The sequence below is a fragment of the Phragmites australis genome, chromosome 3 (genome assembly GCF_958298935.1).
Source record: "Phragmites australis chromosome 3, lpPhrAust1.1, whole genome shotgun sequence".
NCBI classification, from domain to species: Eukaryota; Viridiplantae; Streptophyta; class Magnoliopsida; order Poales; family Poaceae; genus Phragmites; species Phragmites australis.
In genome coordinates this window covers 14,725,106-14,751,034 of record NC_084923.1, presented here as the reverse complement: position 1 = coordinate 14,751,034, position 25,929 = coordinate 14,725,106, and the positions used below count along the sequence as shown (strand labels likewise).

The window sequence follows — 25,929 nt, the reverse complement described above, 5'->3', positions numbered from 1 at the left end:
ACTGAGTGAGTGCCTTCTGCAGAAGGGTTACTTAAATAATGATGATTGGCTATGTGTGCTTATAAATAAATCCTCAATTGAATTATGTATCATCTTAGTGTATATCGTTGATCTCAATATCAATGGAAATACACAAGACATAAATGAAGCATAAAATCATCTTAAGACGGAATTTGAGATGAAATATTTGGGTAATACCAAATTATGCTTAGGTCTACAACTTGAGCATCTTCCCTCAGAAATACTTATGCACCAGTATGTATATATCCAGAAGATATTGGAGAAATTCAATATAGATAAAGCATATCCATCAAAAACACATATCCCTTGATATGGATAAATATCCATCCAAATCTAAGGATGATGATTTAGAGATATTGTGATCTACAGTTCCATATCTCAGTGCTATTGGAGCGCTAATATATCTTGCAAGTTGCACCAGGTCTGATATTATATTTACAATGAACTTACTAGCTAGACATAGCACGGCTTCAACAAAATGTCATTTGGCAGGAGTAAATAATATCCTCATATATCTCCAAGGTACAAAATATCTTGGTTTATTCTATCACAAAAACTAAGATATGATTATTATTGGATATATTGATAATGCCTATTTATGTGATCCCCATAATGCTAGATTACATATATGATTTGTATTCTTATATAGTGGAACAACTTTTTTCATAGAAGTCCACAAAATAGACTATCGTGGCTATTTTCACTAATCATTCTAAAATAATTGCATTATATGAAGTATCATGTGAATACGTATGGCTTTGTAAAATGATTAACCATATACAAGAATCATGTGGTATTGGTTCATTGAAATCATCCACCATTATCTATGAAGATAATGCTGCTTGTATTGCACAAATATAAACAAGTTACATAAAGAGCAATTTCACAAAACATATTGCCCCAAAACCATTTTATCCTAATGTGTTACATAAAAGTGGAGAGATATATATTTTGCAAACAAAATCATGTGATAATGAGAAACCAAGTTAAAATGTGCCTTGGTTCATATGTGATGAGTGATTGATAATAGCGTTGATTTGATTTGATGATTTTGAGATTGCATAAGCATAGTTATGTACTGTAATTATGATCATAACTAACCAAAGTTGCAGAGAAAATGAAGTTGGCATATTTGCCTCTGTGTCTAGAAAAATTGTACATATCGGATGATCCGGCGCTGAAGAAAATAAACTCATTGGATGATCTAGCGTTCATATGCAGTACACGTCGGAGCATTTCAATGAAGAAGCAAATATTTAATTATACGCCGGATGGTCTGGTGTTGGGCATCAGTGAAAGCTAGAGCTTTCTTGTAGAGAGGTTGCAAACTGGCTCTGATGGACTTGTATATGTCGGAAGGTCCGGCGCTGGGCAATGTGTACGTCAGAGTAATTTTTCCAGAGAGGGTGTAAAACAGGTTCCGGCAAGAATGGATACGCCGGATGGTCTGGCGATGGGCATGAATATATGCCAGACTATTTCTTACGGAGAGGATTTCAGGCGGCCTGGTCCGCTGAGTTGAACAGTTGGATGGTCCGGCGCTCTGGAGGAGTCAACACCGGATCATTCGACATTCATTATTTTTTAGAGATGTGTTATTAAAAGGACAATGATGTCTCCTAGAGGGGGGGGGGGGGTGAAGGCGTTTTACAAAAATTCGTCCCGTTTTACCGTTGGTCTAAACTTGCAGCGGAATATAAATTAACGGATTTTTCACAAGTGAAAAACCTAAATATGCTAGGCTCAACTAGTGCACAATCACCCTAAATAAATGTGAAAATTACAATCCTAAGGTGATAAAAGTTACTCTAATCTAGCAAGAGATATGCAATAAAACTTAAATTAAAAAATGCTGAAAACACTGTTCATATATCTGAAATTACTGTTCACCGGATACTCCGGTGAAGACCGGAGCCTCCGGGTTGTACATGTCCGAAATCTCCGGTAAAGTCCGGATTCTCCGGATTCTGTGCAGAACTGAGCCCGAAATTGAATATAAAGGATGGGTAGAGAGTTATAGCTCAAACCAAGTGATGCCGTGTATTCCCGGAGATGATTCCAAGTACATCCACAGAGAACCTACACCCAAATACACACAAATAAGTAGATCGAGCAATATGCATAAAGATGTGAACAAGAAATCAAAAGTAAAGAAACAAGAGAGGAGACACAAGATTTGTTTCCCGAAGTTCGAATTCACCACCGTGAATCCTACGTCTCCGTTGAAGAAGCTTCAACGAGCCGGGTCTCTTTCAACCGCTTTCCTCAATCCACTCTTGATTTCTTCCCTTGCGGAGGCGAAATCGAGCCCTTCACAAACTTTTCCGCAGCTCACCACAAGCACGGGAGGTCACCAGCGACACCTAGCCGGCTAGAAGGCTTCACCTCCGAGAGTAACAAACGCTTCGGGAACTTCTTGTCGAGAACTCAAGTGCTCAAGATTGAATTTTAGCTCACATGCACTCAATCTTCCAATCTCTCAACCCAACTCTCTTTTCTTCTCAAATCACACACTAGAATGGAGTGGGAGAGGTTCTTTTGGCTCTAGAGGATGTTCTTTTCGTGCCCTTGCAGCTACCCCAAAGGATAGGGTGAGTGGGGTATAAATAGCCCACTTCAAAAAACTAGCCGTTAGGCTCTTTTCTAGACTTTACCGGAATATCCGGCATACACCGGAGTCTCCGCCCACTCCAGGTAGCGGAGAATCCGGTCTTCACCGGAGTCTCCGAGTACAGCACAGCTAACCTCCGAAAAACGGCGATAACTTTTGATCCCGGAGTCCGATTTCGACAATTTTGGACTCTATGGAAAGCTTATTCAGAGGGCTATACATCCTAACTGAATTCATGACCGAAAACACATAGGATCAAATTAGGAACACTCCAAAACCTATTTTATACACTTCCACACTTTCCGCTCTGGACTCTTAACAACAAACTCTCACTTTGGGTTTAGTTGGTAACTCTTGAGCACTGAGACGCGACAATTAGCTCACGTTGCATACCTCTTAATAGTGCGGCATACCTAGACTCAATTTGAAAGATAAAACACATTTGAACCAATTTGGGCCTTCTGAATACTTTCAAGTACCGCTTCTTACTTTCAAACCTTGAGGGTTGCTAACTTCCATAAAATCTTCACTCTATTTATTCTTGATTCCTCATGTGATTGATGCGAATCACTCATAGCTTCTTATGGTCTTGCACGGTCCATTGGCACAAAGCTTCACTCGCTCTTCACCATCGCCTTGGTCCTTCGGCGACAAGCCATTTGCTTGCTCTTCACCACCAGATGGTCCATCACAGCCGAGTCTTGCTTGCCCTTCACCGTCTTGCCATAGAAAACTATTTTGTATTCGACATCTTCAGAGAATTCACTTTTTCATATATGGAGTCCACTTTTGTTCTTCACTCTTGGCATATGTGATTTCAATTCAACTTATGCCTTCTTATAGATCCTAACCCCAACTCACTCTTAAGCACAAAGCACATGGGTTAGTCCATAAAACCTAAATGACAACTTTTATACCTTAAGTTACTTGATCTCCACAAGTAACTTATTAGTCTTCATGCATATTGTCAATCTTCATATAGAACCTAACCCCACTCATTCTTAAACACATAGCACACGGATTAGTCCATAAAACTCTATTAACAAATCATACCTTTAGTTACTTGATCTTCACAAGCAACTTAGTCTTCAAGAATATTGCTAATCTTATTGAGCTTCTTCTTCTTCTTATGAGCATCACTAAAGTCTTAATGACTTTTGATGCAATTCTTTGAACCCATGGCATTTTCCAAAGAATCCATGCTTCGTCATTTATCCATCTTCTATGAAATAACATAATAGCAATTTTCAATATGATTGTTAGTCCATAGGTATTATCATCACTTACCCGAGCATCACTTAGAGCTCATTCATCTTGATGCATTTTCAATCTCCCCATTTACCTAGAGCTCATACATATCTCTCATCCATGCATCACCTATGGAACAACCTACTAACAAACTCAACCCCATTGTTAGTTCATAGGTATTGTCATTAATTACCAAAACCACACATAGGGGCTAGATGCACTTTCAGATATCTCTGTAGGGATTTCGATTTTGACTAACTTGTGATGGAGTTAAATGGTGTTGGAAGTACATGTTTGCTTGTCTCATGATGTGTAAGGTGGTGGATATAACTTGGTGGCCGACGGTAGGAAGATCAGGGCTAAGCTGAGAACTTGGTGCCAGATGATCGAGTGAGCCGAACGGAGTTAAGGGTGATCCCAGTTGTACACGTGGAGTTCAAGCAAATCATTTGATGGAGGATGAAGACGGTGTGTTGACAAAATCAAACGAAATGAATACCGGTACAAGTGACATGGCGGCCCGAGGGATCGGGAGCGGGAGAGACTTATTGACGATCAAGATCGCAAGACGGAATACATGTGTCGTCCCCAGGATGCTGGCATAAGGTGTATGCAAGTGACAGTGAGTTACGCTTTAAGAAGCGTGCAAGACGGTTTCCTAGTTTGGCCGTAAAAACTACAGGAGGATGTAGTGCACGTGATATTATCGTGAAGTTTGTATCGAAACGAAGCTAAGTAATGAAGACACCACAACCATCCAATAGACGACAAAAATTCAGACAAAACTAACCCTGGTGGTAGGTGGGAGTATATTGTAAGAGAATATCAGTTTAGTGACAGGATTGCTTAAGAGTTAAATAAGCCCCTATACCTATAAATAGAGAGGTATGACTGGTGGAAACATGTGAGCCTTGAGAGTTTTTAGAGAGTTTTGAGAGTCTTCCATTTGTGTTGTGTGGAAACGGAGAGGGAGTACTTAGCTATGTTTAGATGGGAGCTTTTGTGAGAGAAATAGTTTGTAACCTGTCAAAAGAGGTGTTACTCTGAGCTTAATGAAGATAATGTTTTTGAATATGCTTGAGTTCATCTACTTTTAGTCTTCTGCTTTTAGATCACGTGTTTTCGTGCAAATTCTTAGTGTTTTCTTGTTGATTTTCTTTTACCTAAAGAGTTGCTCATTTTGGGTCGTGTAAGAGGTGTTCTTCTTGTTGCTAGAGGAGTAATCATGTCATATAAGTTGGTCTTAAATCATCCAACCATTTAGATCCATCAAATTGAAAAATTTATTCTTCCAACGGCTAGTTCTCTTACGTTTAGAAGTTTTTAGTCAAGTTGCTTGATTTCTTATGTTATGACTCTTAATATGGTCTTAATCGAAACCTAGAGTTTACATTCATTCAAGAGGAGTGCTGGTTTTGGAATTTTTGCAATTTACTTTTATGTCTCTTGCTTCCACATGTAATTTTAAGATACATTAAGTTGATGAATATCATTAAATCGGTTGTCATTTCCATCCTTCTTACAGTCTGATGGATTGATTTTACATATATAATATATGTGTATAGTTACTAAGTATAATATTAATTGACCGGAATTTGATCAAATCGCAAAAATCTACTTTTCTGTTGCAGCGATGGACGCACCTGTGCGCCGCGCGTGACGCGCGAAACCCCCAAAGCCATCACGGAGTCACATGAGCCCACAGAAAAGCCCCGCCAGCAGGCGGCCCCGCGTGTCGGCAGGCCACCTGGGCCCATCCGCCTAGTCCGCCCCACTTGTCATCGACACGTACAGCCCCTCCGCAGCACAGCCTGCGTCGCTTGGCCCCACCCTTTACTGCTCACAAGAGCCGCGTCGACAGAACAGAAACAGAACAGAGAGATCTCCTCGCGTCAGTGGGGGAGACGAAGGGGCCGTCGCGTCGCAGCACGCGCCACCGACATGGCGTCGTCGTCCAAGACCTCGGACTCATCCTCCCAGCGCTCTAAGGTGCGCGCGGCCTCTCTTCCCGGCTCTCGGTTGCCCGCCCGGCCGGTTCGCCACCGGTTCTGATTTCTTCCGCTTCGTGTTTTTCGCTTTTGGTGCTCTGCACTGCAGCGGCCGGATCAGGGGATGGGTAGGGACGCCGCTGCCGTCTCGGTCGTGGCGCTCAACGGGAAGCTGAAGCAGCTGAAGCTCCAAGTCCAATCCGGGCGCCTCGCCTACATCAAGGTGAGCGCCGCGGCTGATCACATCTCTGTAATTTCGCGGAGAAGCGCGGGTGTGGATCGCTCAATCGGGTGTTGGTGGTGGATTGGGTGTTTGGTTCTCTTGACAGGAGAAGATCGAGGCGAACAGGAAGACGCTGCAGAGGCACACCTGCGCGCTGTTCGACGTGGCGGCGGCGTCGGAGGCGGCGTCGAGGGGCACGGAGGGCGGCAATGCGCTGTCGCAGCGCGCCGCCGAGGGACAGTCCAGGCTCGTGGGGTCGGACCTTGCGAACGGGCCGGTGGAGAGGGAAGTGGTATACGTGCAGGAGGAGGAGAACATGGCTGCCGGAACGCTTGTGCCCTCAAGCTCCTGCGGTGCCGCGCATAGGACCGTCGTGCGGTTCGTGAAGCTGCCGTTGGTTGAAAGGATCCCTCCGTACACCACGTGGATCTTCCTGGACAAGTATAGTGCTTTGCTCTGTTTTGATTACTTACTATTAGCTTCATTGCAAATTTTTAGGAGTTCATGACTTCATGCGCCAAGTTGATATGAGAATAATGATATGATGTAAAGGATACTCGATTGTGCATGTGTATATATGATGCTTCAAGCCATTGTGAGTATCTTAGTCATACCATAAAATATCAAAATTTGGACCATACAGAGCAAACTTCCACACCCAATTTATCTTGGGAATTGCATAAACATTTTTTTGGGGCCAGGGAATTGCATAGGCATTTGCAATATCTATTATATATAATTGCCCGCTAAGACATGGCACCTCAGATAGTCTTATTTGTGTGTTCATATTGTTTGCTATCGATTGACCAAGGGCACTGTTTTATGATATCCGTTATCATTCTTAGTCGATTTGACTATATGGTGATGGGTCATGCAAATTGGCTCACTTTATTTGCATGATCAGTATTTATATTGTTTTGTGCATGCAACATTGATGAAAAATTTCAGAACAAGTGTTGCATTCTTTTTATATTTGAAATTTACTCTCGTTTAAACAACACAGTGCAGAAACCAGAGAATGGCAGAAGATCAGTCAGTTGTTGGTAGGAGGAGAATTTACTATGATCCACTTGGCAATGAGGCTCTGGTCTGCAGTGATAGCGATGATGAGATTCCGGAACCAGAGGAAGATAAACATCTTTTCACAGAAGGAGAAGATCAATTGATATGGTAATAAATAGAAGCAAACTGAATTTTCTCATTTTTTTTAAAAAAAAGTTAATAGGTTTTGTTTCGTTTTCATAGGTTGCAAGCCTAAGGTAAAATGTTTGAGATCTTAAACATATCAGAACTATAACATTACATTCACAGAAGAAATCATCCGTGAGGCAGATTAGTTGCAATTGGCTATACAGTTACTTTGACAGGCTGCATGATTATCCCAACTCTCCATGCATACCCTGCAGGGTTTAACATTCATGTACCTTGTTCATTCTGAAATAGTAGTGGAAGATAGTGTATTTTACAAAACTATTGCCAACTGTGGTTTCCAACTATTTACAAATTCTTGGCATCTTACAGTCTGATCTTGTCTAACTGCTACAGGAAAGCTACTCAAGAGCATGGGTCAAGCCTAGAGGTTGTAAATGTTCTCTGCCAGTTTATTGATGCAACTCCTTCAGAAATTGAGGTTGTCCATTTTTTTGTCAAGATCTTTCAGTTAGTCATGTTTTGGCCTCTACACTACAATTGTTTTCGTTTTATTTAAGATAATTAAAAATGTGACTGAGAGCTTGCTTTTTCTTTTAAAACAACAGGAAAGGTCTGAAGTTCTATTTGAGAAAAATGAGAAGCACTCTGGATTGTCTGATAAGATAGATAGTCAACTTTCTCTTGACAAGACTATGGATGTGGTTTTAGATTCTTTTGATAATCTTTTCTGCCGCAGATGTTTGGTATAATTCCACTTCTGGCTATTTGTTGCTTTTACTCCCTGTTTTAAAGGTTGTGATTTGTCCATTTGTTCAACTGCACTCACAAAGGTGTGATTAACTTGGGGCATCTGTTCACTCAGGTTTTTGACTGCCGTCTCCATGGTTGCTCTCAGAGCTTAGTATTCCCAGTAGGTCAATTGTCATTTTGTATTTGAAATTATTAATTTTTCCCCTGCTTAGTATTTGCTAATATTTTGCTTGTCAGAGTGAGAAGCAACCCTATGGCTTTGAACTTGATGAAAACAAGAGATCATGTGGTGATCATTGCTACCTTCATGTATGTCTCCCCTCAAGATTTACAACCGTATCCACTAACACAATTCTTCTTTTTGTGCAATCTCAAGTAAGTTTGCATAGAAATTTGCACCCATTTTTCGCTGTGGTCAGCTTGTGAGCTGTCTTAAGTTTTATTGGTGTGGAACATTGACATTGTACCGAACACTTTACTATGGCTTTGTTAATATACTTTTTGAGTCAATCTGATCAGTTTTCTATTATCTTTTCAACTATTCAGTACATATGTCCTGGTGAGCTTATGTATTAATAACTCGAGAAGATTACTGCATTATGCACCGGGGCTAATTTAGATATTAATTTGTCATCAGAGGAGAGAAGGATTTCAAGAGATATACGATGATGATCATGATGATTGTGCAACATATACTACGGAATCAAGAGCCGCCCCACACAAAGTTGGTGTTAATATACTGTCTGAGTCAGAAGATTCAAACCGAGAGGAAGACAACATTAAGTCCAGTACATTTGTTGGAACCAGCGGATCAAAAATAGTTTGTTCTGCCAGTGCTGAAAAAATCACTACACCATCCTCTGGGAATACTTCTGAAACTGAAAATGTATCCTCTGATTTAGCTCTCGGTGTTTTAGGGAAGCGCAAGATTTCAAAGCATGGACCCATGTATAGGGATCATTCTCCTGGTAAAAAGCAGAATGTTCTCACTGAGGATATTTCTTTTGTAAGCAATATACTGAACAAGCATTGCATGCCGGAGATTGGTCATGCAAGACTAGACTCCAGAGAATCTGGAGGCGATCAAGTACCAAGTTTTTATGACTCCAAAAATAAAATTTCTAGCAAAATTATATGTGGTGGAAGCCCAACTAGTACTACTGAAAACGTGTTAAGAGACAGTAATAAAGTATCTTCAACAAAGAATTTGTTCAGCTCTAGTAGGAAGCACACTCTATCTCGTTGGAGTACCTTGGAGAGGGATTTATACTTGAAGGGTATTGAGATATTTGGAAAGAACAGGTAATTTTGTGTTGTATATAAGGAAACATTGTCTTATCTTAAAGTGTTGTTTTCCCTTGGATTTTTTAAATTAGAGTTTCCTTATTAATCTATTTTAAGTTCCCATTCTTACCTTAACATTTGTGTGAATTGGCCACAGTTGTCTAATAGCTAGAAACCTACTTTCTGGCTTGAAGACCTGCATGGAAGTGGCGAGTTACATGTATAACAATGGCGCAACTATGGGAAAGAGACCTCTCTTGAGTAAATCCATATTCGGCGACTTTGCGGAGACTGAACAAGATTACATGGTTTGTGCTGATTTCCACTGTTAGCTTACATGCTTTATCTCACTGTTTGATATGCATTCAGGTCAGGAAGGTAAGAAAAATATAAAGTGTTGGTAGTCATATTGTTTTGACTTCTGAATGCAGCCTGCCACTATGCTGTAGACTGTAGTGATTATGTTTGTTATGATTTTCTACAGAGCAGGAAACTAGGAATCACATACCATCATTGATAGTTGTTGCATGGTTTGCTCTTCGTAATTTTGAGGTTCTTCTTGTCTGAACTAGATTAAGTTTTGTAAATTGTACAAGTGAATTTTCATGATTCTTAGAATCGATAATAGCCAGCCCTCTTAGGTCGCTGCAGGCTTTCAGCTATTTGGCGGTTAGGGATTAATTTGGGCATTTTATCAGGAACTATAGACAGGTTTCACATAGTTTTTGCGGTACAACATTAATGAGAAAAGGCACAGAAATTGCTTGCTTACATAGTAACAGAACAGGTCAAATATCAGCTACTATGGGGAGTGCATGGCACAATTTTTCTTTCTGAATCAGATATGTTACCACACATGCTATCAGAAAAAACTGTGCATGACAGTTTTTTTTTTTTTGAATAAGACCTGTTGCCACAAATGCTATCAGTCCCAGCCCAGCCATCATGGCCAAGGTCTTTATTCAATGGGCCAATCCGGGTCTGATAGCAGTGGTCACCACCTTTGAAAAAGGAAACATCCTTAAGACCTTGGCTCCACAAATGAAGAGACATGGCTGCACAGTCAAAATATAAACAGATTATGGCTTAGTTTCCCATCAGCATCGTTATGCTAGTAACATAATTATTTGTCCATGTCTTTTTAGGAGCAAGACATGGCTGCAAGAACAAGAATCTGCCGTCGGAGGGGCCGAAATCGAAAACTGAAATATACCTGGAAGTCTGCAGGGCATCCAACTGTTAGGAAAAGAATTGGTGACGGGAAGCGATGTTACACACAGTATACACCATGTGGGTGCCAACAAATGTGTGGGAAAGATTGCCCCTGTGTGGATAACGGAAGTTGCTGTGAGAAGTACTGTGGGTATGTTTGATTGCATGCTTAATTCTCCCTTCGTTGAGCAGAAATCTTGATGTTCCTTTACCCCCCCCCCCCCCAGCTCTTTCCCAGTTAATCAGTACGAACATGTTAATTCACCTATGCAGTTTTCTTATATTCTGTATTTACGTAAAGCAAAAAATCTGGCATCGACTTGGTTTCTGAATTCTCATTATTATCAATAGGTGTTCCAAGAGCTGCAAAAACAAGTTTCGAGGTTGTCATTGTGCAAAAAGTCAATGCAGGAGCAGACAATGCCCATGTTTTGCTGCCAGCCGTGAATGTGATCCGGATGTTTGCAGGAACTGCTGGGTGAGGTAAGAAGCACTGGTATAACTAAGGACCTTTACATCTACATGAAGGCGATGAAATGATTACACAACAGGGTTAAGAGAGACTTAAACAATTGTTAACTACCTAATTGTACTAATGTTAGCCAATTCAGATGTCTGATGCGTATTATTAGTTTGTCACTTTACGTGATGTTTATTTTCTTCAGCTGTGGAGATGGTTCACTTGGCGAACCACCAACAAGAGGCGATGGTTATCAGTGTGGAAACATGAAGCTCCTTTTAAAACAACAGCAAAGGGTGAGACTGTATCACTGTACTCACTGTGTTATTTTCCTCTTCGTGTCATTTTGTTGTACCTGTCTTAACTGTGTTAACTGTTGACCATGGATCAGATTTTGTTAGGAAGATCCGATGTTGCAGGTTGGGGTGCATTCATTAAGGTCAGATCACTGAGGAGTGAACAAGCACCTAAGTGTGATACTTATTTTTTCGGCTAATTTTATTTTTATTACAATGTTTAGAACCCTGTAAATAAAAATGATTATCTTGGAGAATACACTGGTGAATTAATCTCTCACAAAGAAGCAGACAAGCGTGGTAAAATATATGACCGGGCAAACTCGTCATTTCTGTTTGATTTAAATGATCAGGTGCCTCTTCCCCCCCTGTGTTCTTCATTGGATTGGAATGTGTGAATGCAGCCGGCAAAGTTAATTCAAAGAGGTAATCTTTACTTCAACTGTTTCATGCAGTATGTATTGGATGCTTGCCGCAAGGGGGACAAATTAAAGTTCGCAAATCACTCATCTAACCCCAACTGCTATGCAAAGGTAAGTCGCAAATCACTTATCTAACCCCAACTGCTATGCAAAGGTAAGTCGCAAATCACTTATCTAACCCCAACTGCTATGCAAAGGTAAGTACTGTAATTACTGAATATCATTTGATTCTTTATTACCTTCTTCAGGTTAATTTCATCTTCTTTTCTAGGTGATGCTGGTGGCTGGCGACCATCGGGTTGGTATCTATGCAAAGGAACATATTGAGGCGAGCGAGGAACTCTTTTACGATTATCGTTATGGACCTGACCAGGCTCCAGCCTGGGCTAGGAGACCAGAAGGATCGAAGAAGGACGAAGCATCTTTCTCTCACCATCGAGCACACAAAGTTGCTTGATAGTTGAAGAGTAGCTCCGGATGGTACAATCTGCTATAAGTCATATGATAATTAATACATGATTTAGTTGTAATTAATTATACAAGGACCATTTGTTGGTATAATAAACATATTATATATTTCTAAGTAAATAAATAAACTCACATCGAGTTTGCAAATAAACGAAAATAAACATTTGTGTATTTTTTATGTTGAGCAGCAGCCTTACTATGCTGTGAGAATTCTCTCTTGATGAGGTTGTGCCAGCTTTTTCAAACTGAAGTTGCTGGAGCATCTATGAGCAGAGCTGGACTGAGATTGACTTGGGTTAATAAGTAGACGAAATTTCTTGGACAAATGTTCATTGTAATTCAATTTATTTGTCTGTCCAACCATGGTGTCATCTTTTTAATGCACATTATTCCTAGAAAATCTTTGGTAACTGGTAATGAATATTTCTGGAACAATGTGACATCAGACTTTTTTGCTTGACACATTGTCAGCTGGGGAAAGGATGCAAAGATAAGAACGATTCCGCTCTTTTTACAATCAAATTACATTTACAGAAACAAAAAATTAAGGCCCCATCCAAAAAAAGAAAAAGAAAATCACGGGGCAAATAGTTTTGCCACTACCTTGTTACATCTTTACTTTGTGAGGACACTAAATGGTAGAACAGCAGCTCATTCCATGTATCTGGCACTCCAGGAAGGCACCAATGGCTGCAATCCTGGGAGCGCGATGCTGTTAAACCTATTGCCTTCCGTCCATAAACAGATGGGTGGCCATCGATCCTTAGCCCGGACAGATTGGTAATGTTCAGAACTGTTACAGGATTCTTCATTTGCTTCAAGATTTGTTCCAACATCACGTTTATCTCAGGCATTGGCCATGCACGGCTGTCATTAAGGGCTATCGTACTCTCTCTGCATTGTCCCCCTGAATTCCACTGTCCTCCGCTGAAATCAGCGATAAATGATACATCAACATGAGATGCGGCAACTCTGAAGTTGCTCGTGTTTGATCGAACAGTCGAGGACCAAACCTGAAATGCGACGGAGATGAGCTTCGGAAGAACACTCGAGTTCGCTGTGGATTGATGTAACGGTCGACCCATGATGCCCACGTGGTTAGTGCTCTTTGGAAAGCTGTAGAGGCATCGAGATGGGGATAAACATGATCCCCTTCTTGATAGTAATTCACTCTGCAAATAATATGTAGTTATCAGATGCTGGGGATTAGAGCATCATTAAGCTGCTACATCTACACAAATACATGATCTAACCATTGTTCCTCTGCAAGGTTCTAGGTGACTATTTGATTTCAAATAAGAACTAGGAGTATGTTCAATGCAAAGATTTTCGTTCACATTAGTCAACACTCACCCGGCTTTTGTTTTGTGATGCGACCACCAGTGAGCAGAGTTGAACACAAGCACATCGGCACCTTTCCATCTTGATGAGCTCCGATCAATGGTATCTATCCGCAGCGTCTTTGTGCGCTTCTGGCTAATTCTTGTCTTGCCTTCATGCACCAAGAAATGTGTCACATGATACTCCACACTGCAATTATAGTCCTGCAACAATCATACCGAGATGACTATTACACACAAGACCGGACACTGAACAAACTAGTTCTACATCAGCTATAGATCATACGAACCAAGAACTTGAAGTTGTAATCTCCTTTCTCTTTAGTAATCTTGCGGCCACGAGTTTCATGAATCCTTGCAGGATCTGAAATTGCCGTCCTCAGCAAGCACATCATGGATTCCCATTGGTTCCTGTTAATGGAGTCTCCGACAAACACTAGTCGCTTTCCACGCAGCATCTCAAGCATTTTCCTAGCATCAAACCTAAAATTGTCGCATGAAGTTAGCGAATGGCGAATTTGTAGTACTACCTCCTAACTCCTAAGCAACCAAAGAAATGAGCAAATAAACTAATGCAACAACACCTTGGGACATTGCAATGCTTAGGCTGCCACCTCCACTTCATGTAGCTTAGATCCACTCTTCCATTAGCTTCGCAGCTGAATCCTTCATCTATAAATGGGCATGAATCGCTCGTGTAAATTGGATAGCTCTCGTCGAACACCCAACTTCCATCATACACATCACATCGTGCTGCATCCCTACGCGCCAAATCCATTTTGCTCATGGTTGTTTCCTGCATCAGATTAGGATTTTGGACTGTAGCTGCTCCTGAGTTTTTCTTTACTGTTGAATGATCTGAGCTTTCCAGTTGCCCCCAGTGTTGAGAAAAATAAGCTGCTTGTACAGAGGAATTGTGCCTATCATCGACATAGCCACCTTGCAAGAATTCGCCTCTCACCCTTATTGCAGGACCTGAAGCTTCCATGGAGAAATTGACAGCTCGCACAGATCTCATTTCCACCAATATCTCTGCTGATGCAGCTGCCTTCTGGGAAGCAGAAACATTACCAACAGATAACTGCGTCTCCGTTGCCGAACCAAGAGTTTCTTTGCTAAGATTCATGCCTTCTGCTAAGTTTGGCCTCTCCAAAACCGTATCTTTCGCCAACGTCTCGCCACCTCCGCCTTCAGGAGCAGCTTCTTTCACCTCCACAGCCGAATCCAAGCCTCCAAGAGAGCGGTTTCCAGCTTCCGTAAGCTCTTGCCCCTCCAAAACCTCACTAACGGGTGCTCCACCATTTCCTCCTCCAAGAACCGCTTCTTGCGCCTCCATTCCCGAGCCCACGCCCCGTGCCAGCAAGTCTCCAGCACCCGAGCGGCGGGCTCCATCCGCACCAGAATCTTTTCCCAAACCCTCGCTCCCACGCCCAAGAACCGCCTCGTCGACCTCCACCGCTGCGCCGCCCCTGGAGTCCCCACCACCTCCAAGAACCGGCGCCTGTGCAATGGCCGCGGAGGCGTCGGCGAAGGGGAGGTGGAGCGGGCGGCCGTGGCGGAGGACGAAGAGGAGGGAGGAAGAGGCGAAGGAGAGGAGGAGGAGGCTCTTGGGGCTTAGCAGGTGGTACGAGTTGGCGGCGGAGGAGGAGCTCCTCTGCCTCTCCATTGCTCTGCACGCGGCCTGCGGGGGAGGCGGGAGCAACAGCTTGTGCGGCAGTTACGACCTGTGGCTTGTGGGGATAATTGCTCAGTTACGACCTGTGGCTCGTAAGGATAATTGCTCAGTTTGGCACCGAAGGCTGAACAGGCGAGGATGAAGGCGTGCAGGGGTCGGTGCAACGGAAACGGAACGGGAACCTGGGTGTCGTGGAGTAAGTGGCGAGTTAGCATAACTGTCCCTGCTAATGCTGAGCTTGTCGAAAGAGCAATGAACATTCAAGAGAAGCAGTTGACGGAAAAGCACTGTGCGTTGGCCATGGTCCATCTGTATTTTTTTGTGCGAATTAAATTAGCCACACGGTGCGCAATATTGAAGCATTAGTCCATCAGGATTCAGGAGCTAGCTACGGCAAAAATCTACAGTGTGGGAATGTGTTTCGCGTTGTCTGAAGGCACCAAGCAGGCAGTATAAACGAAGCATCTTGAAGCAACTTGGATTGCTGCACGCCTGCAGCGGCATGTAGCCATTTACCCAAAGCACCCCGAGCATTTTGGACGGGAGAATTCACCCATTTTTGTGCACGGGATGCATGGAAGAGTCCCAACTTATTTTGCCGATTATATATCACAGCCGCAGCTAACTCAGAATTAATTTATGACCAAAGAAGGGATTCATAAACATCATTCGCAATTTCGCACGCATTCATACCAATTGTGCAGCATCAAACAACAGAATAATTATACAAAGAAAAGTAGGAGCATCTATATCATACTGCGGTATAATTTGTAACTATAAACTGCAGCATAAGCAGCGGAGGCGCAGTTAACTCGCCGCGGCCAACGGCGAGAACACCGCCCTGGCAATGACATGCGTCTTCTTCTTGCCGAGCCCAAACCCGAGAATATGGTTAACGTACACGTCCCCGTCCTTCACCGTCACCGACGCCCCGATCCGGTGGATCGGCCCGACGTACCGCCCGGTCACGCTCGCGGTCTCCCAGTCGTCGGAGCTCTCGACGAGCCGGCTCGGCATGCCGGCGACCGCCAGCCTCGTCGGGGAGAGCAGCTCCAGCCCGTCCCCTCTCTTCAGCGACCCCTGCACCTTGACGACGTGCACGGTCTCCGTCTTCGGGTCGACCTTGAAGAGGTCGCCGCCGGAGGTGTGGACGATGAGGAGGTAGCCGTTCGGGTGGTACACGATGCCGTTCAGGCCAACGAAGTTGTTCAGCGGCCCCGGTCGCTGAACAAACGTGGCGTTCTTGATGACGCCGAGTAGCTCGCCGCCCGGGCTGACCTTCCAAATCTTGCTGCCCCTGGCGTCGGTCACGTAGGCGTTGCCGTCCTCGTCGGCGGCGACGTCGTCGGCGAACGTGGACTCGCCTGCGGATCGAACAGCGACCGGTTAAGCACATGGCATCGCACGTAATGTGGTTGTTCATGAAGATCTGTCAGCGACGAAGCAATTTAAACGCGTGCTTGCTGAACCAAATAGCCAAAATGTCAGGAGGCACACGCCCCTCATACAGAACCAGCAAACATATAACGTTGTGACAACTGACAGCAGGATACATGAACAAAATATTTTGCGAGCACAATGGAGTTGATAAATCACACGGGAAGTACCTTTCACTTAATGAATCGTGGCATGATTCATGCTTACCGAGATTTTTACTAGGCATTCCAATTTCTGTACGGTCAAAACTAATAATATGTATAATAGGGATTTGGATGAAGTTCATGCGTACAAGTTACAAGAAGTCACTAAGCCTTCTGTTCTATTTCAAGTGCGGGAACTTAAGCAGCGAGTGGAACTAGGGATTCCTCAGGAGTTTCATACAAATATCGCGGGTGACAATTTAATTTCTACAGGAATAGGGGGACATGAGGAGTTTTGTAGAAGTATCACACAAGTCAATTCAATATCTAACGGGTGACATTCACGTGCTCCGACTTTCTAAATGGGATCTTATACTTTTTTTGTCCACCGGAGAAAAGGAAGCATGGTACTAGATGAAATCTGAATGAAAACGCAAGTTCATATGCTTCGAAAAATATCTTGCCTTAATACGCCAAAATAAAACATTGTTTCGCCTTGTGAGCCGTGGCAGTCTATTTTTTAGTGTTAATCTTACCTGTGACTAGTCTATTTGGTACAACTATAGCTTCGAGATCTATACTAAATTAGAATTTGTATAATAAAATAAAATAGTTTAAATTTTTATTTTTATTTAAAATAAAAATCAAATGATTTAACCAAAGTCTTGTTTGTTTTCTACTCCTGATTCTATTTCTACTATTGCCAAAAATCAGAAATCAGAATAAACGGAGTTCTGGAACATTAGCTTCTGGAGAAATTAGAAGCTTGCTTCCGAGAAAAATAAATTAAAGTTGAGAAACTTGCTGAGAGATATTTTTCTGAGAAACTATATGCTAAGAAGTTAAAAATTTATTATAAAAAATAATAATCTATTTTTTAAAAAATAGCTTTTTAGACAAAACAAAAGTACAATTTTTAAAAAAACTCAAAAACATAAACTCAAACCAACAAACTCTAAATACCCTAAATCCATCTACCACTCCAGATTTAAGATTTATTGAAACTAGATTTGACTAGCTTCAATATTGAATCTGAAGTTATACTAAACACACCCTGAGTAACCAAATTGTAGCTTCAAGCTTCATTCATGGACGTCTGGACAGAATTTAATGCCTCCCATGAAACATCCCATACCATGTCGCATCATATCATGGCTAACGCATTTTGCCGGCGGCGCAGTTGGAGGCCCCATTGGCCAGTGACCTCCCGACAGCTCCCTCCGGCCAAACAGTGCAACCGATTTATCCTAATCGTATGGATGCCGAGAGGCCATCGGTCGCGGTGACGCACCTGGCGCTTCGAGGCGGGTGAGGAAGAGGCGTCGCCACGAGCCGAGCTCGTAGGCGCCCAGCGCGGCGTACCCAAACCGCGGCGGCCGGTCGGCGTAGACTACGAGCACGCGCCGCCTCGGCGCGTCAATGGCGAGCCCCAGCGCGACTCTCCCGGCCGCGTCGGGGTCCGCCACGACCACCCGCTCCGCCTCCTCGCCGGTGCGCACCTCCGCGACGCCGCCGCCGAAGAAGGTGGACGCCAGGAACCGCCCGCCCTCGGCGTCCCACTTGGCGCACTCGTGGAACCAGCTCTCGCCCTCGTATGAGACCCCGCCGGCCGTGCCCTCCAGGAACGCGACCGCTGCGGCGGCCGCCAGGGCCAGCACGGCGAGCACGACCCCGCAGCCCCGGCCGCCGCCGGTGACCCTCCCGTCGGGACCGCGTTGACGGCGGCGGCAGCCACCGCACATTGTGAGATGTGGAGGCCGGAGACGAACGACCGAGAGAGAGAGAAGTTTTCTTTTTGCTTGTTTCTTTGACAAAATGATTTGGTTTATGGGGAAGAGCAGGAGATGCATACAAAAAGGGACGGTTTAGGTGTGGTTTTGGTGGCCGTTTGGCGAGCAGCACCGGGCGTAGTTTGGGAACAGAATCTTTCGGATCTGTCACCAGCTCGGCCGGCCACTGTTCGTTGAGTTGTGTTAGATTTATGGAGGGTTTGGCTTCTGGGCGATGGTGGCATGGGACAAATAGATCCTGGACCTGCTCTCGTTCCAGAGCTCTATCATAGGCGTTCAATGCTCCTAGGGATCAAAGCTGCATTTCATTTTCTGATTTCCGTTTGTTTTCGCTGAACTTGTCTGGAGTAGGCCTGACAACATGGTATGTTCGTAACTTACATGTAGGGAGGTAAGATTCTCGACTTTGGTGTGGGTGGTGGTCACCCATTCGGTTCCCTCGAACAAGCCAAGAGTTAGTTTCCTGTTCATCCCACCTGTGCTCGCGATAGAGGTTCCCTCCAATGCGATTCCAATTTTCATTCTCCACTCTCGCTCTTTCATTTAGCTAGGATTATGCGCTGCGCTCCACAGTCCCCATTTTCCCAATCCCCTTTGCCTTTTTCTCTGCCAATTTTGGTCCGGCATACACTGCAATGATGGACAAGACACTAAACTCCTCCCAGTCAATTTCTCATAATCCCTCCATTCCATCCCCTTCTACTTCCAGCTGCATTGCTTAATATTCATTGGTTCAACCTCGTAGCTCGTCCGATGAAGGTGAGGAGGTCGAAGCACGAGTGCCTGAAGAAGTGACCGACAAGGAGGACAGTGATGTGTACGAAACCTCTCGCCTGACAACAACCTTGAAAAATGCGGCAAAGATAATATAAGTGCTCATGCCTCACCTGCCACTACTTCAAGGAGCTTGGTAAAGCATTTCTGCATGATTATAGATACATTTGATGAGTACAAAAAATAGTTGGTCTGGGAAATTGGGTTTGGTGGGATGCTTGAACTTCCATCAATCAAGAAGCTTAACATTAGGTTCAACATTTGGTTGATGCGCTAAGTCGACTACATTGCTCGTGTTGTTGCTATAGATGGCAACCGAATTCTGCATCTATTCGCTGAGGATGTTAGTACTGTGTTTAGTATACCCTGTGGTGGAAAGGCCATGAATTGTCCCCATGCATACATCTCTCAGGCAGCAGTTCGGTTTGTTAAGGAGAGCATTGGGCTTACTGGCAAAAATTCTTACAATCTCAAGGCAGTGGAGTCTTTTGTCTATATGGATGTCTCAAGGAACTCATCTCGGATGGTTGCAGATGCTTTCAAAGTTGCATTTGTTGTTTTTGCCATGTCCACTGTTCTTGCACTATCCACAAAGCATACATATGACATTGTTGATTACTGGGGAGCTCTATTCAGGGTTGATGAAATTGTTGAGTTCAATTGGGCTGCCTATGTTCTCAACTCTGTTATCGAAGCCACTCAAAAAGTTTAGTGTGACGTAGCACGCAAAAGTTCAGTCTCCAATATTTCAGGCTACGACCTGTTTCTGTAGGTAATTTTGTGCTATATGGTAGTAGATGCTTCAACTAATGTAGGTCGATTTATGTCACTGATTTTTTGGCACACTAATCTACAGGTTATTTATCTTGACAACCTGGAACTTGGCCCGCTGAAGCTTCCTCACACTTCATTTCCACGTATTAAGGATTTCACGGGTGACACACTCAGTAAGATGATTGCTGCTGACACCTACCGTTGTTATTCCAACACAGATTCTGATTTTAGTGCTTGTAAGGTATATACAACGTTTGCATTTTCTGTTGCAATTTTCATATGTTTCATTTCATTTTGGTGCTTGTTATTGGTTCATCTTTTGCAGTTTCACGAACGCTCTGAAGTTAGCTACTGACATCGGGAATTGGGCCCCCTAAAGCAATCTATTCCCCTAGGTGAAGTTAATGAAATTGGTTCCCCAATTCTTCAGCCAAAAAACATTCCACCCACGTCCCCTTTGCCTGTTCTGACTCCTCATGCAATGCAGTCCCCTATGTCATCAGGCACCAAATTGCTTGATTTTGGAGACATGCCCAAGTTCATTTAGCAACACTACCCTGACCAGGTCTCACTCTTTTTGTCTCCTTCATGCACATGATTTGTTACAAGTCTCATTGTACTTTTAATATTTCACCATTTCCCTTCTTTTGTGCAGCAAGGAACCACCATTGGCATTGCTTTGAAGAAGTTCAATGCTCAGCAATAGAAGTGTATGGTCAATCTAAAAAAATCACTTATTGAAGCTGCAATCAAGCTCGCCGATTCCATTCTGAAGCACGAGCAAGAAAAATCTCTTCTTACTACCCCTACCACCGTGAAGAATGCTTCTGCTACTGCTCCCACTCATGGTGAGAACAGCATAGCCTTTTTTTAGATCAGAACTACCACATTTATTCACTGTTAAGTTACAACAAGTATTTCAATTGTATTACTCATACTGATGTAAATAGGTTCAAGGCTGTCACTCCGCGATATTGTTATAGCTCAACATCTCGACCTTTCTGACACTGAAGGTATTATTTGGTTTGAAGATCATTCTCATTTATTTTTGTTTTTGTATAATTAGATGTGAAGGTATTCCTGCTGACACCAGAGGTTTTATTACTTTTAACTCCCAATTTTGTAATTCTAGCTGAGAGTGCCGCCAGCAAATATGTGGAGACTCAGCATGCTCACATGTCGGTGGATGCTACTTCCAAAAGGTTCCAATGCAGTGCAACAGCACCATACCTCAAGAAACAGCGGAGCTTCACGAGTGCAGGTAAACAAGTCATTGTTATCAACTAACATAGAATTGCCTGCCTAGCTGCACTCTTCATTATAGTGTTCTGTCCTAGGTGTTGTGACTTTGCTACCGCTCCTGTTTCCTAGTTGCTCTGAGATCCACACTCCTCGTAACAATTTTGTTCCACCGCCTCCGTGCAACTCGGCTGAAAAGCCTTTCACTCCAAGGAGGAAGCTGAAACTGGACGCTGAGTGCATAATTGTTACTCTAATGTGTAATGCTGATGAAGTTAAAGATCATTAGGGCAAATGCCTATTCGGTCAGTGCAGTACTGAACCAATCAAAACCAAGAAATTAACTCTCTGTGGAAATGCAAGGTCTCCTTGGAACATGGGTTGCATTCACCCGGTCCATGACGGCAATATTACATAGAAATTAGCAGATTGGTTTTATGGTGCAAGCTTCGTGGTGCTTAAAAGGTATATTATGCCACTTTTATTGTTTTCCGCATTACTATATGTATCTGTTGTGTCCTTGTCTGACCTACATGTTTTCTTACAAGGTACTGGATCATCCATCACACACCAAAGTATATCCAGCTCAATGGAGAGTCATTTAGATGTCAGCTCGTTGTATCGGACTTTATGGGACCTGAACTATGTGATGTGCTCATTAGGCGGCTCACCCAGCTCGATGTTGACATGCACACAAACAATTGGAAATGTTGTTGGAGGCATTTCCTGGAGTCCGATTTTTCTGTAAGCTTTGTCTACTCATAAAGTATTGTTCTACTATTCTACTAACTAATAACATTTAAAAATAAGCATCAATGCCTCACGCAGACATTTGTATTAGCTAAATATGAGGTTACTGTTCTGATTTCAATCCGTGAGCAGTTTGTTGGGAACAATGTGCCGTACAATTTGTCTGCATGTCGAATGGTACTGTTTATTGCCGAAAAAGTTCTGTCATTGCTTTTTGTGTCTAATCATATATGGTATCATATTTATGCGGTTTCTTATTCCCGCCTGCCTATCTTTAAGCTGGTGTTGTTTCGTATGGGACATGGAGAAGAAATGCATTCATGTGCTTGATCCTACAGGACCAAATCCAAACATTGAACTGAAGAGGCTGGTTGCAAAGAAATTACATGATGCTTTATTCAAATGCATTCATGAATTCTTTGACAATTGGAAACCAGGACCTAATGGATGGAAATCGAGTTCCCCCTGCTGAAGATGGATGCTTGCAACCTGTAAGCATTCTGTTGGTGTTTTGTCTATACTTTGTTTGATGTGTGACAGCTGAAATATCAATTTTATTCTCCTGTGCAGGGTGGACTCAGGTGTATGAATGCTTTATTGCGCCTGTAATTTCAACGGAGAAAATCTTCAAGTCCCTCTAAGTCAAGTATAATTCATCTTCATATATTTACCTTACCTAACCTTATGTAGTTCAGCACAATTAAAGGGGGACTACACTCACATACCTAATTGTGTATGTAGGCTCAATTCCCTTCAATTCGGAATGACCTTCTGTATGAAGCTTTCACAATTTCTGGCAACAACACAACGCTTCCTCTTGCTATCACCAACATCATTAGCGACTCATGCTACTAAGTGACAACCGGTGTTCACTGTACAGTTGTCGTGTTATGCAATATTTTGCTATTGTATTGTATGCTACGATTTAGCGACGAACTTGTCCTAATGTATTGTAACATATTGTCTAACTCATCTTACGACGAACTTGGAACCTTATGTATTATTCTGTATGTATTGATGCCACCAAACTTGGGAACCACTACCGACCTAATGTCTTCACATTGCTGCTTCTAGTTTCATGCTGGTATTTCTTATTCTTTTGCGTGGATCAATTGTTGGAATTTTTATTTCAAATCTCTTCTCAATCTTCAAGCTACTAGCAGCATTAGTGTAATTGTCAAACTTGAATTTGTTCCTCCTTTTCTCGTTCCACTAGCTATGATAATATCATCATTTAACCCCATCACCTGCATGATATCCCATTGCATATTGACCATATATTAGACACCAACAGTCACAAATTAAACTACATAACTCCACTTGATTTGCCAGCAACATGGCACATACCATGTGTGTACCAACAACTATTACTCATACATTACAAGTCCTTAATTGACACCAACTTAGTGCATATCCATTACATTGCAACTGTTGCATGAAAATTACTAGGACTATTGAATTCCATAACAATGCACAAAATAGTCTGCCTTCCTCCTTTTCTCCTAGCTATGTCAGTTGTGCATAGTCAAGTCAAAACACATGATTGATGGTAAAGTACCGGAATTTCCCTCTCATTGATAGTAGGTTGTACAACTAGTATGCTCGTGCTTTCGACACAAAGTCCTACAAGGCAGAACACTACCAACATTAGAGCATGACATATTAATATCAAAATTAAATACATGCCTTGCCATTTGTCACCTTAGGTAAGCTGTACTGCAGCTTTTCACCATCAAAGTGCCTGGCGTAATGGAAAATGTACACTATTGAATTTGCCCTGCCACAATAAACGATTCTTGTTACTATCATTATTCGGTGTATCTACTGCATTACAATGTCCTTACTTAGTGCTACCTGAATGGAGGTTGCAATGGAACTTAATAGTCCAGCCCGATGCACCTAAATCCCAATGACGAAAATACTTCTCCTTGCATGCCCAGAAACCATTGTCCAACATGCCTACATAGTGCATGTGTCGTTTACATTGTTGCTCTTGTGACGATGTCGTCATCACTGTATCAAGGATGTGCAAACATCACCGCTTCATGTCCCAGATATAGCATGCCCACCATCTTGAAACAAAAACTGGCAACACAAACTACACGACAACACACTTTAGATATTCTTTAAATTATTTAATACACACAATTGGAATTTGTTGAAGGTTCCTAACCAGCTCACTCTTTGTTGGGTAGATCCCAAGCCTTAGACCAGTAAATATATCTTTGACCTTGGACTCAAGGTAGCCACATTGTATCAGCATGTGTTCCTAACACAAAACCAAACTGCTCAGCAGCTCTTATGCATGCCACTCGTGATGAATGGAAGCACTTAATTTTGAGATATTAGCGTCCACTCTGGTGGAATGTAGTGGCACACTTTGCCACATAGAAGCGCTCTATGCAGGTAGCTATCCTCCCTCTTAATTAAACAAAAAACCATTGAGCAAATCTCCTTCTCAATGTGATTGCCGTGCATGAACTGGTCCTTTAGCTTCGCCCCCTTCAAGCGTATCTCCCATATCCGATCATGTACAACCCAATCCCTGTGGCTAATTAGTTTCCACCTTTCATCCAAATAGTTGTTGCCAGATACTCATAAAGTATAGGAAAGATTTCAGCACCTCTTTAGCTCATAGCTGCGGCAGCGCATCACCCACTTGTACACTTTCTCTGCTCTCCATGAAACGTTTTCCATTCTGTAGCTCTCATATGGCAATATGCATTCATCGCTTTCATCATTTGATTCAGCCAAGTCCAGTGAAGGTCTAGTCCAACTTCAGATCTAGCCCTTCCCATGTACATTCACGTAACCAAACCCCAAAATGTTCGCTTTGTGGGTTCTCACTACGAAGCTCAGTAAATCCGAATGCAAAATAGATGAACTAGATAATGATTTGTGAATGTACCTTCTCACATAACCGGCATGTGTCTCGCCCGTGCCTACCAAGGCCCGCTGATACCTCAGACCGCATCTGCTACTTCCAGAGACTGACTCCATCGTAATTCCCTGCATCGAATCTGTTTCGGCCCCGACCGAGACGCATTCCTCCTCGTTTAGCAAGCTCATCGCTCTCCAGGCACCTCCCTTCTAGTCTTCTGTCTCCGCTGGAGGCGGCTGCTATCTGAACTTGGTGGACAAAGGTTCCGCCAAGATGTCAATCTAGAGTGGGGTGGGGGGCTAGGTGGAAGGGGGTGCACCAGAGCGCTTGTCCTGTACTCACGCACATCTGCTCCGCTCAAGACCAGACCATCGAACATGAAGGTCCGCAGTCTGAAGATGAAATCGGTACTTGAGAACAATAGGACCACTTCGCGTTTAGAATAATACCTACCAGCCGACCTCTTTTCCTCTCTCCTACGTCCATTTTTTGTAATCCTCACAAAACTCATAATTCCCTGCGCACGCATCACGATTCTGTGTCCAACGGTACAGATAGCAATGTGGCTCTACACACCACTATCAAAAAATCCTCTTCCGCATGGGACAAATAGATCCTGGACCCCCTCTGGTGGCATGTCATGTGGTGGTCCGGCAAAGCGATGCGCCTTGCGGGCGGGCGGGCGGGCGCTGAGTCCCGTGATACGAAGTGGGGAATGGACGACGGCTTTGCCAGACTGGCACCTGCGATAGCTAGGCCGGCGGCTCAGAGAGGCAGAAATCACGTGGAGTCATAGGACTCACGTCTTTAAGAGCATCTCCAATAGTTAGAGATAGCCACTATTTTTTAGTTGAGAGAGCACACTTTTTAATGTTGTGACTAGTGCGATTCTTTATATCTTACAGAAGAAAAAGAAGAACAAATACTAGCACTTAAAGAAAAGAGATGAAAAACAAGATCTGTATAATTTTTAAAAAATATACACTCTCAA

The 25,929-nt window shown here is 43.0% G+C and overlaps 3 protein-coding genes and 1 long non-coding RNA gene across 10 annotated transcripts; 2 read left to right on the top strand and 2 right to left on the bottom strand.

Annotated features, from left to right (window-relative positions):
- Window positions 1–5,749: 5,749 nt before the first annotated feature.
- LOC133912349 (histone-lysine N-methyltransferase EZ3-like) lies at window positions 5,750–12,308 on the top strand. 4 transcript variants are annotated; one of them, XR_009908789.1, is made up of 17 exons: window positions 5,750–5,869; window positions 5,978–6,091; window positions 6,198–6,532; window positions 7,100–7,261; window positions 7,637–7,721; window positions 7,849–7,986; window positions 8,106–8,153; window positions 8,231–8,368; window positions 8,631–9,295; window positions 9,435–9,585; window positions 10,423–10,640; window positions 10,841–10,972; window positions 11,155–11,245; window positions 11,341–11,388; window positions 11,470–11,598; window positions 11,701–11,864; window positions 11,939–12,080. XR_009908789.1 is itself a non-coding variant. In XM_062355033.1 (17 exons), the coding sequence occupies exons 1-17, from the start codon at window positions 5,822–5,824 to the stop codon at window positions 12,122–12,124; spliced, it is 2,700 nt and encodes an 899-aa protein (XP_062211017.1). In that variant the 5' UTR covers window positions 5,750–5,821; the 3' UTR covers window positions 12,125–12,308. The 4 variants fall into 4 exon arrangements, 3 of the variants coding, with proteins under 3 accessions (XP_062211017.1, XP_062211016.1, XP_062211018.1); XM_062355033.1 differs by having other exon boundaries at window positions 8,231–8,302; window positions 11,701–11,778; window positions 11,939–12,308; XM_062355032.1 differs by having other exon boundaries at window positions 11,701–11,778; window positions 11,939–12,308.
- A 269-nt stretch (window positions 12,309–12,577) lies between these two features.
- On the bottom strand, window positions 12,578–15,207 carry LOC133912350 (protein trichome birefringence-like 6). The gene is made up of 5 exons (XM_062355035.1): window positions 14,060–15,207; window positions 13,766–13,958; window positions 13,489–13,679; window positions 13,149–13,307; window positions 12,578–13,062 (listed from the first exon to the last, which is right to left on the bottom strand). Exons 1-5 carry the CDS (start codon window positions 15,139–15,141, stop codon window positions 12,735–12,737), a joined length of 1,953 nt encoding a protein of 650 aa, XP_062211019.1. The 5' UTR covers window positions 15,142–15,207; the 3' UTR covers window positions 12,578–12,734.
- Window positions 15,208–15,803: 596 nt separating this feature from the next.
- Window positions 15,804–18,726, bottom strand: LOC133912347 (uncharacterized). Its single transcript, XM_062355030.1, has 2 exons — window positions 18,022–18,726; window positions 15,804–16,514 (listed from the first exon to the last, which is right to left on the bottom strand). The coding sequence occupies exons 1-2, from the start codon at window positions 18,578–18,580 to the stop codon at window positions 15,958–15,960; spliced, it is 1,116 nt and encodes a 371-aa protein (XP_062211014.1). The 5' UTR covers window positions 18,581–18,726; the 3' UTR covers window positions 15,804–15,957.
- Window positions 18,724–23,136, top strand: LOC133912348 (uncharacterized). Of its 4 annotated transcripts, XR_009908786.1 has the most exons (12): window positions 18,724–20,066; window positions 20,151–20,309; window positions 20,394–20,463; window positions 20,556–20,633; window positions 20,724–20,916; window positions 21,019–21,081; window positions 21,201–21,329; window positions 21,440–21,772; window positions 21,856–22,051; window positions 22,136–22,548; window positions 22,628–22,703; window positions 22,799–23,136. It is a non-coding gene; the product is annotated as an uncharacterized LOC133912348 (long non-coding RNA). The 4 variants fall into 4 exon arrangements; XR_009908787.1 differs by having other exon boundaries at window positions 18,724–20,309; window positions 22,396–22,548; XR_009908785.1 differs by having other exon boundaries at window positions 18,724–20,309.
- Window positions 23,137–25,929: the final 2,793 nt, after the last annotated feature.

What these genes read in the sequence shown, in the direction of transcription:
- LOC133912349 (XM_062355032.1), top strand. Translation starts at nt 5,822, where the DNA reads ATGGCGTCGTCGTCCAAGACCTCGGACTCATCCTCCCAGCGCTCTAAG. An exon ending in CATCCTCCCAGCGCTCTAAG is followed by an intron (nt 5,870 to 5,977) that starts GTGCGCGCGGCC and finishes TCTGCACTGCAG; the next exon opens with CGGCCGGATCAGGGGATGGG. An exon ending in GGCGCCTCGCCTACATCAAG is followed by an intron (nt 6,092 to 6,197) that starts GTGAGCGCCGCG and finishes TTCTCTTGACAG; the next exon opens with GAGAAGATCGAGGCGAACAG.
- LOC133912350 (XM_062355035.1), bottom strand. Translation starts at nt 15,141, where the DNA reads ATGGAGAGGCAGAGGAGCTCCTCCTCCGCCGCCAACTCGTACCACCTG. An exon ending in ATTACAACTTCAAGTTCTTG is followed by an intron (nt 13,680 to 13,765) that starts GTTCGTATGATC and finishes TGATTGTTGCAG; the next exon opens with GACTATAATTGCAGTGTGGA. An exon ending in CATCACAAAACAAAAGCCGG is followed by an intron (nt 13,308 to 13,488) that starts GTGAGTGTTGAC and finishes TATTATTTGCAG; the next exon opens with AGTGAATTACTATCAAGAAG.
- LOC133912347 (XM_062355030.1), bottom strand. Translation starts at nt 18,580, where the DNA reads ATGCATCTCCTGCTCTTCCCCATAAACCAAATCATTTTGTCAAAGAAA. An exon ending in CACCCGCCTCGAAGCGCCAG is followed by an intron (nt 16,515 to 18,021) that starts GTGCGTCACCGC and finishes TTCGATCCGCAG; the next exon opens with GCGAGTCCACGTTCGCCGAC.